The 19,812-nt window shown below is 38.3% G+C and overlaps 1 protein-coding gene across 1 annotated transcript in view; it reads left to right on the top strand.

Annotated features, from left to right (window-relative positions):
* The first annotated feature begins 7,834 nt into the window (after nucleotides 1-7,834).
* The window catches only part of cdh8 (cadherin 8), a 91,378-nt gene continuing 79,400 nt past the window's right edge, over nucleotides 7,835-19,812 (top strand). The window contains exons 1-2 of the mRNA XM_084109454.1: nucleotides 7,835-8,127; nucleotides 9,619-10,110. Of these exons, the coding sequence (XP_083965580.1) occupies nucleotides 9,853-10,110 (258 nt within the window). The 5' untranslated portion in view covers nucleotides 7,835-8,127; nucleotides 9,619-9,852. The remainder of the gene's footprint in view (nucleotides 8,128-9,618; nucleotides 10,111-19,812) is intronic.

Below are 19,812 nucleotides of genomic sequence, written 5' to 3'. Positions count from 1 at the left end.
AAAAAGTTATTTCCTTTTAATTTCATGTTCAAACTGAGTCATTATGTTGTAATGCTCACAGGAACAAGTCTGTAGATTGTGCAATTACATTTCTAGAACAAAACGCTTTTGGTGCAGTGGTGCATTCCCAGAGGCGTCCCGAGATCCTTGGTTGCAATGTTAGAAGGGGCTGTTCTAACGTCTTTTGTACCAATCTTATTGGGTGTAGACCACATAAACCACTTATTAATTAGAAGATAGGAATCCCACTGTGGACTTTTTTTTTTTTTTTTTTTTGTGAACGTGAGGAGCCTCAATCCCCATCTGCACGGAAAAGTCCCGCTTAAAGCTTTGTGTAAGCACAGCAAGCAATCTCCGCACATGGCTGAATCCTCAGTGTGGGGGGTTCACAGGATAATATTCTCAGGGTGACTGTCATAGAGGATTAGATGTTCAAAATGGTGGCACTGCAGTGTTTCCAAGGTAGTTGTTTCTTCTCTGCAAATCTGCAGTCCTACAGAGTATGTCTCATGTTTTTTGTTTTTTTTTTTTCTTGTTTTTTCTTGAATGCTTAGAAATGGCTGAGCTGTCCAGCAGAGTTGATCTAAATATGTTAATATTTAGCACAGAGAAAGATTGATAGATCCACTTCAGTCTCTGTTACAAAACAACAGCTCATAGTCTGTGTGTCTGTCAAAAATAAAACTTCCACAAAAAAAAAAAAACACATGAGCAGGAGGCAACAACACTGTTTACACTGTCAGATGAATAACTGTCTTTGAGCATGTCAGCTTGACGTGTTTGTGGCTTCAGCCGAACAATGACATTTGATAAAAAATGTGCTTGTCCTAAAATAAACTAAGTGCCAAGGCTTTTGCACTTGCAATATAATTAAAATGCAGGTCTCCTTTTAAGTAATGTAGTGTAATGTATATAAATAAACATGCTAACACTTTAAAGTAAGGTTCATTTTAACATTAGTTGATGCATTAGGTGTTAATGAACACTATTTCACCTATCCTTGTTTATTTATCCATGGTTAATATTAATTTATTCATAAACTTTTTAACATTTTCAAGTTGTATAAATTCACATTAGATGATATATTATTGAACTTTATTGTACTGTGTTGTGTTAATATTAATGTTGATGTTAATTGTATGAACACATACAGAGATCATTATATTTTTAAATTCTGTTTCAATATTTGAAAGGTCCACAGTGCAATTTTGTTTGTCGGTGCATCTGGTAAAAGGTTGTTGTTAAAATCTTTTTTTTTTTTTTTTATAATGAGACGATTTATTAATTGACTTAAGTTATTTAAAACATTCTAATTTCATCTGAGGATAACTGCATATTTCATAAAGCTTGCCATTTTTAATGACACACACATCAATGAATGTCTGATCTAAAAATAGTCCCTGCTAATCTCTTTGCTATAGACAATCCATAAACTTAAGTCATCATTTCAAGTTTATTCATTCGTTTTAACACATGCCACTGCAATCGTCTTGTTAGTTGTCTTGCAATACTTGCCCAAACACCCACCCACCCACACACACACACACACACACACACACACACACACACATACATTCACACACACTCTTTAGAGTCTGAGTTGTGCATGCGGAGTGATCATAATGAGCCTCCTCTCATCTCCTCCCAAATGGAGAAGGTGTCAGTCTTAATGAGCGCTATTAAAGGTAACTTGTGCCATTATCACGCCACCTCTGTTATTTATGGCAACCATCAGAGCCTACTTTTAGAAGCCCAGCTCAAATTGGATCATGTTAAATGGTTGTTCATGTCCAGTTGCTTCCTTTCATGATGGGAGGTCTGCTACTGTATCCTATTCTAATCAACTTGTACAACTTATTAAGACAGGTAGACGGAGCAGCTTTGCCCCGAGGAGCGCTTCATTCAGCCGCATGACAGTTTATGAATCTTGGTGCCAAAGAATGAGCACTTGGCTCATGGCTAAATGTGAGTGAGGCTTGTGGCCCACCGTATGCTCATACTAATTTGGTTCACATCATATCACATTCTAGTGAAGTTCACTGCCAAGATATCATCATGTGCAAAATGCACGTTTGTACCTGGTATTCCCAGCAACCTATTTGACACGGGTCCATTTGTGTGCTTTAAGTTTTGGAATTATCGGAGGACAATTTGGGTAAATGTAAGTGGGGAATAATCTCAGTAAATGTAAGTGGATGTAAATAAATAAATAAATAAATAAGTTAAGTGTAATTAATTGGAGGGCCAATATGAAACCCATGATAATCAAATCTGGTGTGTTTTTCAATTTGCGTGATTAAGATCTTAGTAGGGTTGTTCGTTTAGAATCCAGGTTGTTCATTCTCAAAATGTCAACATATCAAAATTCTGAACACTGCACTTAATTATCTGCAGAGCTTTAAAATCATCAACGTAAAAACTAATTAACTTTAATTTGCTACCAATTAAAATTTGACTTTTAGGAGTGTTAATATGCTAATCATGGCACTAAACCTATGCTGGAAACTGTTTACACATCACAGGTCCCCGAGGCCATGAATGGAAGCTTGTGTGTGTGTGTTTGTGTGTCAGCACAGAAAGATGGGGAAGCGATGGTGGGAAGTCTTGTCATAAATTTGTAAATCATTATTCATGCATTTGGAGTGAACTTTGACTATTCAATTCCTTTGCTGGATTGGTGAGCGACCTTTGGAATTCTGGTGAACAGATGTTATGAGTGCACACTTGATGGCTGTATGACTAGATTTTCCAAAATAACATGGAGAAAACAAGTCAACATATTGTGGGACTTTTTTGACAGTGAATATGTAAGTGATTACAATGCTTGATATGCATTGCAATGCAATATTTTTTTTTGTGTTGAGCCCAAACTTAATGACATAATGAATGCATTTAAGCTCTTTTGTAGATGTCATCTTAGTGTGCTATCTATTTTTTGTATTTCTTTTTGTAAACTTTACAAAATAAACGTAAGGAAGGATTATAGAGTATGTTTGAAAACTACCTATTAACTTAGATTTTGAATGCTGAACATTATAAATGGTATGGTCATACTTAGTCTCACGTAGCCACTCCTTCAGACTGACTGCAGAAGGTCTGGGCTCCATAGCAGCTTTCATTGGCTAAGGACCGCCTAGAGGCCGTCTGACTGACATGAAAATTAACTAATCACTGCTCGTTTTGTTCAGAATCGTGTTTAAGGGCGTGAACATTTAATGTCGATGTCTCTACAGTAACAGACCGCCGTGTAAAACTCTTGGATGTATTTTAAAGAGTCTATGCTGTGAACTTCAATCCAACAGTTAGTTTATCCTGATAAGTGTTTATTGTCACATTTGTGAACGCAATGACTTTCTTCTTCCATAAGGGGGTTTGGCATCATGACATCTTTGTTTCCAGGCAGACCGTTAAATAATGTGACACACAAGTCTCCTGGAAATCCTGTAGAATTCAACTAATCAGATGACAAGTGCTTCCAATTGTGTGTGCCACATGCATCAGATGTTCAGACAACGTTCCATGGGTGTGACGTCTGAGGCTGAGTCTAGGTCATACATGACTTTTTTTCCATTGATTTAAATGTGAGAGATCAAAACGGTCTCGAACCCTCATCGCTGGCATGCAAGGCTGGTGCACTAACAAGGATGCTAAACAGTAAATAACGCATTCTCTAGCATTCATCAGCCTGCACAACTCTCACTAGCTGGCCTCACGAAATGCAAGAGTGGATGTCTATTTATCGTAGCAGAAGTGAATCAACGACAAGGAAGGACAACAAATGAACATACAGTACAGAAGAGTAAATATAAGCAAGAGTTTGTTGTTAGTTGCCAACAGCACAGCAGCTCCAGACAAACAATGACACTCAAACCCAGAGTTACTCACGTATGGAGAAGAATCAAAGTAACCTCCGCGTCGGTTTTCAGGCCTTCCCGCTTCGCTCTCTCTAGCTCTGGAAAGCTTTTCTAATATTAACGCGGGTCCTAAAGCTCTTTCCTGATCATAACCCTTCATTTTCCAGTGATATTCTTATGAGCTTTTCTCTTTTGTAATGTCTCTCAGCCATCTCTCTTTCTACAGTCTTTCTTCAAATCTCCCTCTTGCTTGTTCTCTCTCCTCCACCGTCACACGCCCCTTAAAGCTGATTGGCTGCTTGTTTGTTGTTGTGTCTGTGCGACCAACTTTCAAACAGCGTTTTTCAAATATTGCTTACCCCACCTTTATCTGTTTAAACCTGCCATTATGAGGCACAGTTACAGTGTAGATCCTTGTGCACAGCTGACAGAAAACAAGACATTTGCTTAATGTCATGACAATGGCAAAGCAGCTCTGATTTGGGATTTCATTTACATAAAATCATTTACACAGAACCAAAGCCAATGAAATCTAATCTTACCTAAAACTTGAACACTGATCTTTTGCTGCTTTACAAGCGTTTGCATTTCTTTCAGGAAATTCAAATTCAGTTTTACTCATCCCCTTAAATAAGTTAGCTTGGAAATCGAGTAATGAAAATCGCCCAACTCGAGGGGCGGCACCAAGCGTGCATTTGAAAATCTCACTGCACGCAATTGGATAACACTACGACGACCAATCACTGCCATGATTGTGCTGTCACTAGCACTGTCCTCATCTGTTTAGCTCCAAGCATGCATTTGAAAATCTCACTGCACGCAATTGGACAATACTACGACCAATCACTGTCGTGATTGCGCTGTCACCCGGCTGTCGTCATCTGTTTAGCTCGCCTCTGGCCCGCCTATATCAGATACACCGATGTGATTGGTGCAGCTCGGCTACAAGGGCATAGTTAATGAGCATCATTGCTTAATGCCAGAGTAACTCACTGAGCAAATTCAAATTGTGCTCTCGCGAGAACTCTGGATTTCCAGGGTATAAATAAGTTAGGATAGAGATAGAAAGAGGTTGCTGTGGGTTTTTTCTAGTGTCAGACCGCGTAACTTTATTTGTTATTTGTGTCATAGAGATTCTATTACACTGAATGAACACTCAATTTGCAGGGATGGAGAGTCATCCACCTGAAACCCTTATTATACAGTTGAGACTGCTCTTTAAAGAATAGTGTGTCGTTCTTGCTTTGGTTGAGGTGAAATCGATAAACACAGACCATTATCTTCTTGTCTTGTAGGATTGTGTTTTGAATGGAGAGTCCAACGGTGATGCTTATTTACCACCAGAGCTGTGGAAAAGTTAATAGTTGCACAACTGCACGTCATTAAATACAGCACATGCTTGAACATGGGTATCAGACATTTCACAGTTACATCTCAGATATGAAAAAGGGCATTTATAAATTCTATGTGTATTTATTTATAATCTTTGCATGCATTTTTAGCATCTTTGAAGAGTACTATCAATTGCTTCCTATATGCCATATTGGAAGAAGCATGAGGGTACAACATATTGAGACATGCCAACACTATGATTTATGAATCACAAGAGATTAGAATGCTTGGCAGGCAAAAGTCTTCAGTAAGAAAGACAATTGTTTTAGACATAACCTCACATCTATGTGAAACAGCTGGGAAAATCCCCAAGTAATTGCCTCTCTAAATGATTTGATGTAAATTTAGAGACAAATGAATAAATCACGGCTTGTTTCCTGTTTGTTTGCAGAGGCTGTTGTCGCCATTTGCAAATGACAGGGCTGAGGTGTGTGGAGAAGGGTGCCAGCAGTTCACGGCGCACCAGGCCTGTGATTAATTCCACTGACAATGTAGTAACCAATGATCGATTGAGGAAGCTTGGGCTGTAAAGACCGTTTCCCCTTCACTTACTTTGCCTTTTTCAGAAGACGTCTGATATTTTGATCACCGGTAAAGGCTGTGTCAGTGGAATTAATCAATGACAGAGAGAAAGAACCACTGGAGAGCAGCTTGACAAACTGCGCAGCAGAACTGAAATAGAGTTAAATAGGATGTCGGGCATGATGCAAATGTGAGCAGTTTTATACCCATGATCATTTTGGGAGGTGACAACCACAAGTAAACTATAAAATTAGTAAAGAAAAACCAGGGATATAAATGACATTGTTTGGATTGTGATTGATAATGGTGATATTGTGGTGCTCTTTGTGACTTTGTCATCCATGTAAGGGTGAGGAATAAATCTCTCTCTCTCTCTCTCTCTCTCTCTCTCTCTCTCTCTCTCTCTCTCTCTCTCTATATATATATATATATATATATATATATATAAGTTGTAGCAAAGCAGCCCTTTTCAAGCCTTAAAAATGTAGCAGATTGGCTGAGGAATGCTAGTATACTCTATAATATTACTACATATTTGAGTAATATTAAGATAATAGGTAACATGTACTGTAGATGACAATAGTTTTTGGTTCTCAAGCATTATTGTCACCATCTTCAAGATTTGGCATCTGATATATTATGATCAATATCTTGTTTTGTCTATCTGTGAAGGCTGCTGTGACTTGCAGGTGTTGTATGATGGGTGCAATTATTTATATGCATTTATAATTATATATTATTTTTTTCTCAATATCTTGCAGTGAGGCTAAGAATTTATTGAACATCTGTGTCTGCAAGGTTTAATCTCTGAGGTTTAACTGACCTCAGTCAAGAAAACTCCTGATGTCTGCTTGATGTTTGGCCACTAGAGGGAGCCAGTTGAAGCGGAGCTTTGTCTGTATCTCGACCTGAAGAGTCTTCAATTCATGTGGACAAGACACATGTCAAGATAAATCCTGTGTGCACTAATGAATGCTGAGGAGATGGTGGGTTTATTTCAATGCATTTTCTCTTTGAGTAAATTGGGCTGAATGTTTGCAAATAATGCATTCAGCTTATTAGGAGTTGATATTTAACAGAGCTCCTCACAGCATCAATTCAGGGTCTCGTGAAGATACTAAAACAGCAGATTATTGTTTATTTATCCAGTGTGATCAGAAGATTTAGCTGTATAGTTGTAGGTTTAAACATGAAATTGTAAGATTGGGTGACTAATGCCAAAATCTGGAGTCTTTTGTTTTAGATTAGTCGACTCATTTTTATTCCTCATTTTATTCCAAAAAGCTTTGAATTTCATCCCTCATTGCCACAGTGAATCTCTCAAAGTCTCACACATTATAAAATAAAAGAAGATCTCAGTCTAGACTTTTGGAAAACAAGGGCTCTGACTCAGACTGAAATCATGATAAGCATGTATTGGCTAATTTTCATACAGGCCTGGTTTCACAGACAAGGCTTAGATTAAGCCAGGATTAGGCAGGATTAGTTCAATTAGGGCATTTAAATATCTTTTATAAACGTGTCTTAGAATAAATAAAAAACATTGTTTGTTTTAGTGTTTTAAAGAAGTCTTAAATAGGCATAATTGACTGCAGTGGCACCGAATTACAATTAGCGTTGCGTAATGCAAAGCATATTTGCATCACATAAAAATATGCAATCACGCCAACATTTAAATTTACTTTTAAGAATGTGGCATATAGCCTATTTAAAATGATTGTACAATGCGAAAATAACTTAAAAGTGAAAATTGTTTAATTTGCTCACCTGGCCAAAATTAATTGTGGCGATGAGATGCTTAAACAGTATGTAAAATCTCATTGCATTCCATGCACGAGCTGGAATGAGACGGGAAAAAAGAGGACCGTAGCACAAGTGTCCAGACGCGTCACACGTATGGATGCTTTGTTAGCCGAATGCGTTTGATAAAGGTAGGGAAAAACACCAACGCACTGACATAAAAGTTCAGTATTCCCAAGGTAGGGCGCGTGCATTTATTGCCAGGGCTGAGGACCTGCCTCTTTATCAGCCCAATGAGCGCGACAGAGGGGAGGCTCTTCCCACCAAACACCTCTCGTCCATCTCTCCTCACTCCTCCACTCAGCGAGCGGGCTTGCCGGAGCTCACCGACACCTTGTCAACGCCAAGCCACTAAACTCTACGGATCCTAATTGTTCCCAACCGCGTCTGTCAACTTATTCTCCTTATTATTTTCTTGACTATATTCATTTGACAGATAATTTACAAAAAAAGACAAGTACCAGCAATATTGCGAAACAAGTCACGTCTTTTTATTTTCCTTCTCTGATATGTTCTATCCCCTGTGAATGACATGGAACGGACGTCCGGATGATATACAGTAAGTACTAAAGACTTATTAACAGGCGGAGGAGAGGTTTTACACAGTATATGTCGTTTGGCGGAAGGCGCGCGTATTTTTACTCGCCTGAAATACTGGATGTTTCGTTTGATGCTGTTTGCGCTACAGTGATTGATCCGAAAGCGAGACAGATTGACAGCCTGCTGACCATACCATAAGCTCCCGTTGCCCATCATTTGTTTTGCATCGTTCAAGAATGTCGTGCATCGAATTAATTGGGTTCACTTTACAGAAGAACGTGGTCTGTGAACGTCTTGGTTAATCAACTTGGTCAACTCGTCGTGCCATGTGTGTCTTGCAGTTCTCTGCTGCTTCTAGAGTATAATTTTCTGCTTTTAAGTATCGGAATCATGCTTCTCTTACTCATTCGAAAGAGGCAGAAAGCGACCATAAATATAGTAAGCGACTTTTTTTTTTTGAGGAGCTGTCCACTCATGGTGGTGCTGACCGCCAGTGATTTAAGCATCGTCTTTGCTCGCCGAGTCTCTATATGGTGTTAGAGCGCAATAAAGCTTTACTGCTCGCTGAAGTTACACTGTGGAAGAAAGACTAAGCGGTGCATGTTTCAAATGTGTGGCTTGCTTACTAGCAAACAGGTCAATTATTTAAATTAATTGTGTGCACAACTCTTTCAGAAAACAAACATGTACTTGTCTGCTGTGTACTGCATTAAAGACTGAATTCCTCTTAACCTTCTTACTGGTGCCTATTGATGCCTGGGAACATACGAAATAATAGATAACAGAGTTCTCCGGAGGGTGCTGCTTGAAACCATTCAGCTAAATAATCCGGTTTAGTGAAATGCAGATTATGATTTTTGTATGGTCAACCAAAAAAAAAAAAAAAAGACTTGCTGTTTGTATTTGAATTGAAATCAAGTGCATGAACAAATTGCAAAAAATAATAATAATAAAAAAAAAATGTGTAAGTACAGACTCTCTTCTTATAAGCATTGCAGAGTAAATTGTTAAAAATAGTTATATCATGTATGTTATGTTTTCAGATATATAAATCCTGTTTTTTTTAATCATTCCCCAAACTCTAAACTATACCGTATTGTGATAATATGTCAAGGACATTGAAAGCAATTGGTTTTGGGAAATGAAAGCAGCTCATGAGCATGATGAGATACTGTTTTTCTTATCTACCCTGTGATTTTCAAGCATTTATACTTTATGCTGCAGTCATGTGTCTGAAATTATTTTCTTTTTATACCTCAAAATTACTGTAGGATGACTGTTTTCACATAACAAGCATTGCAATCTGAAACATTAACTGGCTTGATTTTATAGTTCCTATATGTTTCCAATAGCTTAGAGAGTAAAAATGTTTGCGTTGTACCATATACTCCTATAGAAGACAGATGTGCATTCTGATGTCATATCACACTGACCTTGACTTCACTCCTCAAGCTTGTCAGTTTTATTTACATGCACTTCCTGTAAGTCTGCATTTGTCTCTCCCCTCTAGATCTCTTACATTGATGAACCAACTAATGGATGTCACATTTTGCAGTGCGCCTTCCTTCTCTGTGTTCTGGAGACAGATCAGAGTACATCCGTGACCCTCCTCACAACATGAACTCAACCTGGGGGATACGTAGAACAAAAGAGTAACCATTCAGCTGTTTGTCAGCTGGTCAACCCCTGAATTTTGGAGGGGAAGCAAAAGAAAAAAAAAAGGCTAAAAGAAAATATTACAAAAATGCTAAAACGAGGAGAGGAGATGCAGCGAGATCTATGGACTTCTCTCCTGCTAGTATGGATTACTTGTGTGCCGTACTCTTCCATGGCTTCGTTAAACAATCAGTCACAAAGTTTACAAACGGCATCAGCCATGATCCCGCGAAACCGGCCAAGCGAAGGACAAAGAATCCTCAGTCGTGCCAAGAGAGGATGGGTTTGGAATCAAATGTTTGTGTTGGAGGAGTTCTCTGGACCCGATCCAATTCTGGTTGGCAGGGTGAGTAGTCTAATTGTCGGCTGAATATTAAGCTTACTTATCATGTGGAAACATTAATTCTGCTGCCTCAATGCCTTTTCGTTTGACATTTTGTGAAGGAGCAATAATTGCCGTGAAGAAGAGGGCAAGGTTGGCATTGCTGACTCTCAGTTCAATTAGGAGAATACAGTTCTGGATGCTAATTTATGCATGGTGTTGTATTTCACAGAGTCTGAGAAAGTTCTGCAACGCATATAGTATGAAGGGTTGCCCCAAATATAATTTTATAGCTGTAATGTGCAGCGTACTGCATGCATATGTGTGTATGCAGAGAGGTGAAGTTTGTATGGAGATAATTAGGGGATAGGAGAGTGACCTGGCACCGGACCTGTGCAGAGAGCTCTGAGTCCTGAGAGGACTGCAGTATGAGCAGGCCAAAGCAGCTTGTTCACAGATCACTGCAAGCGTGAACCTCGCGAGCCCAACCTGGCACTATGCTTGTCCAACCACTTGCACATTACCGTAGCCAACAAGACAATGCTCGTTCCTCAAAATATAATTTAGTTTTTTTCTTCAAACAAGATGAATCTTTCATATTACTACGTTTCATTGACAACAAATTTTTATAAGGTTGATTTGACCTTTCATAGCAATTAGTTGTTAATCGAAAATTCTCTTAAGACATACTTTTTATTTTTTTATATATATATATATATCACAGAGATATATATAACACAGATACATATATATATATATTATACATATATATATATGTATGTGTATATATATATATATATATATATATATATGTATATGTATATGTATATATACAAATATAATTTTATTTATTTATTTTTCTAATTAAAACAATTTTTAATTAAAAAAAAAAAGTTTTCTGTAAGGTTGCATTAGCTTCACTGCACCAAATGAACACCATCTCCACCATCAGTGAGGTGGAAAATAACATCCTTTGTGTGTCCAAAATTTGGCAGGACCTCAGCTAATTAAGGCCTCTCGCTTGAATTCTCTACTGTTTCTGTTCTCCCCCCCTCCTGTCACTCAGGCATGTGAATAAAACATGTGCTCTCATGTGGCCTTTACACCTGTGTTTTCCCAATATCGGCGTGACACAAAAAAGTCCTTAAGAGCAGCATACATTTTTCAAGAGCTGCAATTAAGCAGCCTTTGTTGGATTCTGCCGTAGCTTTTGATCAGCAGAAATGCATAAACAAACACAACAAATGGGCCCCCCGTGATGATCTCCAAGGTATAAGGGCAAATGAATATGATGCTTTCAGACTGTCACTTTCACAATGCTATAGGGCTCTCTGTGTGTGATGGAGACTGCTGGGAGCGCTCAAACGGTGATGTGCCGTTCTGCTCTTCTCTAATGTGTTGTGCTGTATTTAAGGTCATGGAGTACTGTATTTGTGCCGGTGAGCAGAATGATTGTCTGTAGGAGGACAATGCATGGAGAGTTGAGGTGAATGGTTGGACATAAAGGGTGCAGTCTGTACTCTGCTTCATTGGTTGGTCCAGTATTGATTGAGCTTCATTTTTATTGCTGTTTTTTTTTTTTTTTTTTAAACAAACCACAAGGTTAAGTGCTCAAGAGAATGGCTTGCAGAGCTCAGATAAGTTCCATGTTGCAGCGAGATAGGAAGCCATGCTGTTAGAAGAGATTGAACGCTGCTCCTCTCTCTCACCGCCTCACTCCATCACCTAAGATCTGCAATCCTCCCTCACTCTGTCTCTCTAATTAAAAAATGAATCAAATAAAGAGTGGGAGGTGTGTGATTCAAATGGGTCATTCGAATCAGCATGTTTTTTTTTTCTTTTTCCCTTTTCCTGCCATCTCTGCCAGGCATGTGGTTGTGGGCTGATTACCGAGGAACCTCAGGCCGAGATTACACTCATTTCATCCTTTAGCTTTTATTACGTGTCGGTCTGATGTTTAATTATACACCCGGCTCCTGTCTTGTCAGTGCCCGAACTCCCCTTGAGCACCAGCTGCCAGTCGGAGGAGACGATTAGCATACGTGTAGAAGTGGGCATGGCAGGGCTAAGAGAGACAGTAGAGGGGGAGAGAGAGAGAGAGACTGAGGAAGGGAGAGGAAGAGTTAGCTACGGTAGATGACAGCACGCTTCTCACTGTTTCACATGGTCTCGGTGGTCTGACTCACTGGAAATACAGCTCACCATCACCTGGTTCTGAGAGGTGCGGCAAACACACGGCAAACTCCTTTAACAAGACTGTAGGTGGTTGTGGAATTATAGGGGAATCCAGGGCTAGCTGTCACACTCTTTACTCTAATAGTAATTCTAAGGGTTTATTTGAAAGTCAATTTCTGTGTAGACACTTACACTACCGTTCAAAAGTTTGTGGTCTGTAATATTTTTAACATGTTTTTGAAAGACGTCTTCTAAGTCTGCCTTTATTTGGTGAAAAAAATACAGTAAAAACAGTAACATTGTGAAAGATTATTACAATAAGTATAATAACATTTTTATATTTATTCCTGTGATTGCAAAGCTGAATTTTCAGCAGCCATTACTCCATTCTTCAATGTCACATGATCCTTCAGAGATCATTCTAATATGCTGATTTGCTGCTCAAGAAATGAATGTTTCAGAAACCGTGGTTAAAAAAAAAAAAATAAAAAAAAAAAAAATGTTTGATATAGAAAACAGTAGACATTTGCAGTAGACATTTTCTGTAACAAGTCTATGCTGTCACTTTTGATCAATATAATGCCACCTTGCTCAATAAAAGTTTGTGTAAAAGTAAGTTGTGTACCTACCTAGTCTACATTTGGTACACCTTGCGTAGTACACATTAGTACACTACATGGGGTAAGTTTTAACAACCTTCCATTAAATAGACTTTTTAGTAAAATGAATCAGAAACAGTTCAAATGTAATAAATCTAAATGTTTTTGGCCATCAAAAATAATTTCTAATATTTGTCACATTTAAAACACATTTATTTGTATGAATTTTGGTTTGTAGGATACAATTTGCAAAAATTACATGTTATCTATTTTGCGTAATTGGACTATTGAGTCAAAACCTTACTGCATCCCAGTGTAACAACTAGCCCCGGTCTCCTGTTTTGCATTCATAAGCTTTTACCACAAATAAATGATTTCGGACATGAACCAAAATGACCACTGTATTATTTAGCTATAAATCCATTATATCCTTAATATATGGATTGCAAATGGGATTTCTAACAAAGTTGTTGTTGAATTACATTTGAATGCAGGACATTTTTATATAAATACTCATAACAGTGATGGGCAGAACAGAACAAATTGTAGTCTTTGCCCAACAAAGAGTGACATGGATGTGTTTACTTAAAGTATTGTCAGTTTTATTACAGCATATGTCAGTTAGATGCTATCTCACACATGGCTTTGTTCCCCCTCTTTTAGCTGCAGCGTGTTTTGATGGCTAATCACAATGGACATCATCATTTTCTTTGGAGTGCAGATGTACTCTACAAAAATTAATAGCACTGCTGTGTGATGTCTTGTCTTACCATGATGTGCTCTTATCAGTGATGGGATTATGTGTGTTCGTAGCATAAAGAGAATAGATAATATGCGATTCGAATTTAGAAATCCGAGCTCAAGAACAAGATCACTGGAAATGAATACAAGAGAATGGCATTGATTCTTTATTCACAAAAGAAAATGTGTCTGTGGACATTTGTTTGCTTTACAAGAGGGAATGACAACACTTGATAGATAGTGTGCATGAACTGGAAAGCCATCAGCAAGACTTTAGACATTCCCTGTTACTTTTATTATAGAAAGATATATCAAGAAATTGTGTTTTGCTCAAGCAAAGTTGATTTGACACGTCGTCTTTATGCTGATGTCCAGTGTACTGTGAAGCTGATTTCAGCATTAAAGCCAGAATAACTGCTCATTCTATGATTTTGGGACATATTTTTTTTAAGGGGGAGGGAGGAAATTAAAGGGACATTTACCAGCACAGATTTGGCCTACATAAAGGCATGCCTCCATTTTGAGTTTAAACCCATATTATTATCTCTCATTTTCTCCATTCAACACAAATTAAGCAATAATGCATCCATGTAAATAAGCGTGTGAGCACAGTATTATTCTCCAACGCTTCATTAAATGCGAGCCTACAACTTAACCCTGAAATATTCATTATGTTATTATTAATTACATTACAATATTAAATATGAATAACTTTGCTATCAAATATTAATTAGTAGCGCTCTGTCATTTTGTAATGAAAGCCAGAGTGGATTAGTTTCACTGAGCACAATGACTGGAGCTAAGAAGGGATATAAATCTAACGTTGGTCCGCGTTAAAGCTACACTTCTCTAATTCCAAAATAAAATAGCCATTTTACAGTCGAGGGACACTGTAGAAATGCTGGTTTCTAAAAAATGCTTTAGTGGCATTTGTAAGTGTGCCCTATAGCTATGGAGAAAAGAAAAATATTGTGACAGTTTGAATGTAAGGTGCAGTGAATCCCTGAAACGGACAATCGATTCATGTTCTCTGTGCTGCCTGTGATGGGATTTGCTGTTAACTGCCACTTACTCCTTTTTCAAGGAGAGATAATCTCTGTGGAAAACAATATCTCAATGATTGTTTCAGAAGATTTCTTGATGAAGCTGTGGTTGATCACAACAAGTACGTCCTTTTGTATTGCTACAATCGTAATATATGCGCGCAATGAGCAGTTCTCTGGTTCATTCGCTCCTGGTCACAGTCTGTACTGAGTGGTGCAAGTTAGACCACAGAACAGTACTTGCCCTGTTCAACCTTCTTGACACCTCATGAATTATCTATATTCCTCCCACTGATCCACTCTGGAGAGTTACAGCTCTAACTCTCAGCTGTTTTGCTCCGTGTTTCTGGTGCTCTGAAAAATGCTACAGCTTCTCACTTTCAGGTAACTGAACCTGTTTACCAGTCACCTAGCCTCAGACTGCATGCCCACGAACCACCCACAGACATTTTGCATCTGATGCATGTTGAATACAAATCTGGAAAGCACTTTATCAAGTAAATTATATCCTGATTGGATGATTTTACACAACTTGTGAGAGTAAGGTCACAGAGGTGTGTGTGTGTGCGTGCGTGCGTGCGTGTGTGCATGTGTGTGTGCGTGCGTTTTAATCAGTTCTTTTGGAAACAAATGCATACAAATATAGTAAGTGCTTATGAAGATTAAATAATCATGGATTTGCTTGTTTGAGACTTTGAGTTTTGCGTGAGGCAATTAAAATAGACATTCACACTTGAAACTACATATTCTGGATTGATGTATTGATGTGATAAGATGTATTAGACTAGCATTTGGACAATTTGTGTATACTGAAAATTACTACAAAGTATTTCTATTTTGTTAAGTCTGACTAACTTCATCTGTTAACTCCTTTTTGGCTCTTACCTTTTTTATTATTGAATGTATTGTTCACCCCAAAAATGAAAACTGTAATTTACTCATCTTCATGTCATTCCAAACCTGTATGATTTTTTTTTTATCTTTTGTTCTGCAGAATACAAAAGAAGATATTTTGAAAAACCATTGACTTTCATAGCATGGACATGTCTCTAAATTGTGTTCTTCCATGTTTCTCAGTAGAAAGAAAGTAATACAGGTTTGGAACGACATGAGGGTGAGTCAATTATGACGCCATTTTAATTTGTGTATGAGCTATCCCTTTAAGATGTGATGTGTCAGTATTTGTATTGACCTGAAAATTGGTCTTTAGCTTCTCTCTTTAATGTTTGGTGTGATAATCTTAAAGTGATCATAAATGTTACAAGATTATAACCAGTGGGTCCAGGATACTGCTGTGAAGTATGAGCCGGTCCTTCCATTCCATTACATGCTTATGGTGCATCACACAACTTCGTTCCTTGCTTCTATCAGACGAGGGGATTTTTAGCAGATCAAAGGTCCACCTCCTGATCCCCTCACGATTTCCCCCTGCCAACACACAGTCTGATCTGAGACTGTCTTGTGTGTTAATCTGCATTTGCTCAGGTTAGGAAGGAGGCAGCGCAGGGTGTAATGGATATCGAGCAGTTGTGTGTGATTGAAGGCCTTACGAGTGGGCACTAACGAGGGTATTAGTGGACTTATCAGTAACCGAAGTAATGAGATCATCACCACTGGCCACTGCATCCATCTGAAGCTCTTGATCTGACCTGTGATTGGGATTGTGTCATTGGTGATGCAGAAGGAGAGATGAATGGATTGTCTTCCTTTTTGAACTTTGTACCACTTTTATGGACGGGGCTGGTGAAGATAGGACAGGTAATGACAATGTGATCTCATTAGTAATCACAGGTATTCACATTAAATAGACACAGTCTTCAGTGTCACATAATCAGAACTCATTCTAATTTGCTGAATTTATTTTTGTTATCGATGTTGAAAACAGTTGTGCTAATTAATATTGTTGTGAAAACAGTAGTACTTTTCTTCTGGATTCTTTGACAAATAGAATTTTTAAAAAAAACTGCATTTATTTTGAAATGGCAATCTTTTGTAACATTATACATTTATTTGCTGTTACTTTAATCAATTTAATTGTTGCTGAAATATTAATTATTTAATATTAAAATATTTAATTCACACATTTTGTTTTTAAATGTTCTGTTTCTACAGCTGTGCATACTCTTATTCTTAGATGCTGTCAATATGTCCAGTATTAAACTGTATATCCAATTGTATAAACATGTATGTGTAAATGGTACAAATACCTACAAATACCAATTAGATCAAGCTGTAAATAATGAGGGCAGCAGGATTGGACTATGACGAAGTGAAAGCCTAGATACAAATTCATATTTTTTGCATGAGCTTAACCACTGACCAACTCCTGCTCCGTTTTACTGTTATCAAAATAAATATCTCAAAGTGGTTTACATATCAGTGCAATATTATCAATAAACATCCAAGAATCCTTCAGCGCAGCTCCTCTTTTTCTCATTGCCTCACCATTAAATTTAGCACATTTTGTTCTGTACTTTCTATTTCATGCCTCTTATTCAATGTGTTATTTCACCCAAGAGCTGTGGGTCCTGCGGGCCTTTAAAGCCATTGTACCATTGCTAGGTGAGCTGAGCAAAGTCTGTTGTCTCTCTGTCTATCACATTGTCTCTCTCTCTCCGCACAGTGCTGTAATAAAACACCAGAACCCTGCACAGCGTCCAGCTGAGCTGTGGGATCACATTAACACCTCTCGGACCAGCCCGACAGCTTGTCTATAGCTCCGTGTTGTTGTCTTTGTCCCCATTAATAAGGTCTGCTTGTATATGTGTGTGTGTGTGTGTGTGTGTGTACTCGTCTACCTGTCTAATAGGGGACTTTGGTGCCGTTACACATTCACCAACAGGGGACCACCGAGCCAAGTGGGCTATTTGTTCAAGTCCCCCTGTAGGCTGGAGAAGGAACTGTAATGTGTGTGTGTGTGTGTGTGTGTGTGTGTGTGTGTGTGTGTGTGTGTGTGTGTGTGTGTGTGTGTGTGTGTGTGTGTGTGCGCGCATGTGCGTGCGATTGCTACATGTGTGTGAAAAGTTTTAACTTGACAGAAGAGCATTTCTTGAGCTAAGCATATTTCCATTACAACACGAGGTCACTGTACAATCGCAATTACAGACAAAAGGCCTTTTCCATCTGCCTTTCAGCAGGTGCTCTTGAATCATTAAATATGTATACTGGCCAGCATTTAAATAAATAACTGCTGGCATTTTATTTCTCTCTCCGATTGCCATGTCTTAATACCCCTCGCAGCATCTCTGCTCTCTCTTTCTCGCTCGCTCTCTCTCACACACACACAAACACACACAGAACATATGATATACAGCTCCAGGAGGTGTAATGAGCCAGTGTGGCAGAGGTGTGACAACACCAGAGCACCTTTGCAGTGACTTATAGGGTCTGGTCGCGGCAAGAGTTGTTTGAGGTGTAAATCCCACATCCCTCGGTGGTAACAAGAACACAAACAAACATAGGCACACTTTGTCCCTCTGCTCTGAATCCTCTTCCTAAGTGACACCAGGGCTTGGGATGAGGAATCTGCATGCCTTCCTCATCTGTCCTCCTCGGGATGTTGTGGGAATCCACAATGAATGCTGTGTAAACCGTTTTTTATTTTTTGTTCCCCTGCTGCGTGGAAGAGGCAGGAGCGAGTGCGGTCTTATAGTCTTGCCAATGAGGAAAAGTGAGATTACACGGGCGGAAAAAAGACAGACTCAACCAACTGTACACGGAGACAATTTTATTCACGCTGTCAGGTAATGGCAGCGTGTATACTGAATATCCACAGCCATCTTTTCTGCTCATCGCTGTTCATTAAGTGAAAAGATATCATCTGTACAAAGGCCGCCAACCTCGATTCGTACAGGCGAGGAAGAAAATCCATACATCGGCAAACCTTTTATAACCGTCTTTCTCTGTGGACCAGATAGTCACATGCTTTTTGTTGCCTTGCTTTAACCTCAGAGGCTGTGGTGGATTCTATCTCGTTTCTGCTGTTTGATTAAATTTGTGCATGCTCAGGTTTGAATAAAACATCTTAGGTCAAGTATTATAGCCTCCTTTAGAGGAGTTATGAGACACTGATCGTGATCTGGCCTCGAACAGGATGGTGGAGACGGCCTATACCCACCTGGGTACTTCACATACCTGATGTTACCTTTGTTTGCCAGCAGTCTATGGGTTTTGGCTGTTGAGAGAATGTGGAGGTGGTGCATGTAGCTGCTAAATGAAGGCTTTTGGCAGAGCGCCTTGAACTCTGCGTGGACTAATCACTGGAATTAAGTATTTAACCTTTACTGTGTCGCCTGGGCTCAATCTTTCACTGCTAAAGCGTGTTATATGGCCCTTTCACTCAGCGCTTTGAGAACCTCTGTATCACACTGTGTTTACGGTAGTCAACTCGCTATACAAACTGACCGAAGGTATTATGAATGATTTTTTTTTTTTTTTTTTTGCTAAGTCATTGCTGGAATGAGCATTTTGAATGTGTGTATTGCTATGCTATGTGTATTGCCAAACATTTTAATTAATGAAATATTTGATGTAATGAACTGAATGAAGCAGAACACAACTTAGAACTCACATCTAGAAGGAGAATTCTAGAAAGCAAATTCTAGTCAGAATGTCATAAATACATGGTTGCATGTGATATAGTACATTCCTAAACAGTCATATCAATCACTGGATACTTAACACTGCCATTTAAAAGTTTTGGTGTCAGTAAGATATTTCACATTTTTGACAAGAGAGATTAACAAGTCTCTTGTGCTCACCAAAGCAATTGAAAACATTAAATCAATAATATTGTGCTTTTGAAAAAAAAAACAAAAAAAAAACGTTTTATTTTACTGTATTTTACAAATTCCTGTGATTGCAAAGCTGAATTTTCAGCATCATTACTCCAGTCTTCAGTACCACATGATCATTGTTCAGAAATCATTTTAATATGCTGATTTGCTCCTCAAGAAATAAGTGTTTTCATTGTTGAAAATTGTTATTACTGTTCAATGTTGCTTCCTGATTTTTATTTTTATTTTATTTTCTTTTTTTGTAGAAACTGTGATACATTTTGTTCAGGTTTGAATGAATAGAACCTTCAAAAGAACAGCATTTATTTGAAATGGAAATTTGTTGTAAGATTATAGATTTGTATTGTCACTTTTGATAATTTTATCATAAAA

This window comes from Abramis brama (assembly GCF_963993115.1).
Source record: "Abramis brama genome assembly, chromosome: 3".
In the NCBI taxonomy this organism is placed as follows: Eukaryota; Metazoa; Chordata; class Actinopteri; order Cypriniformes; family Leuciscidae; genus Abramis; species Abramis brama.
This window is presented reverse-complemented; position numbering and strand designations above follow the sequence as displayed.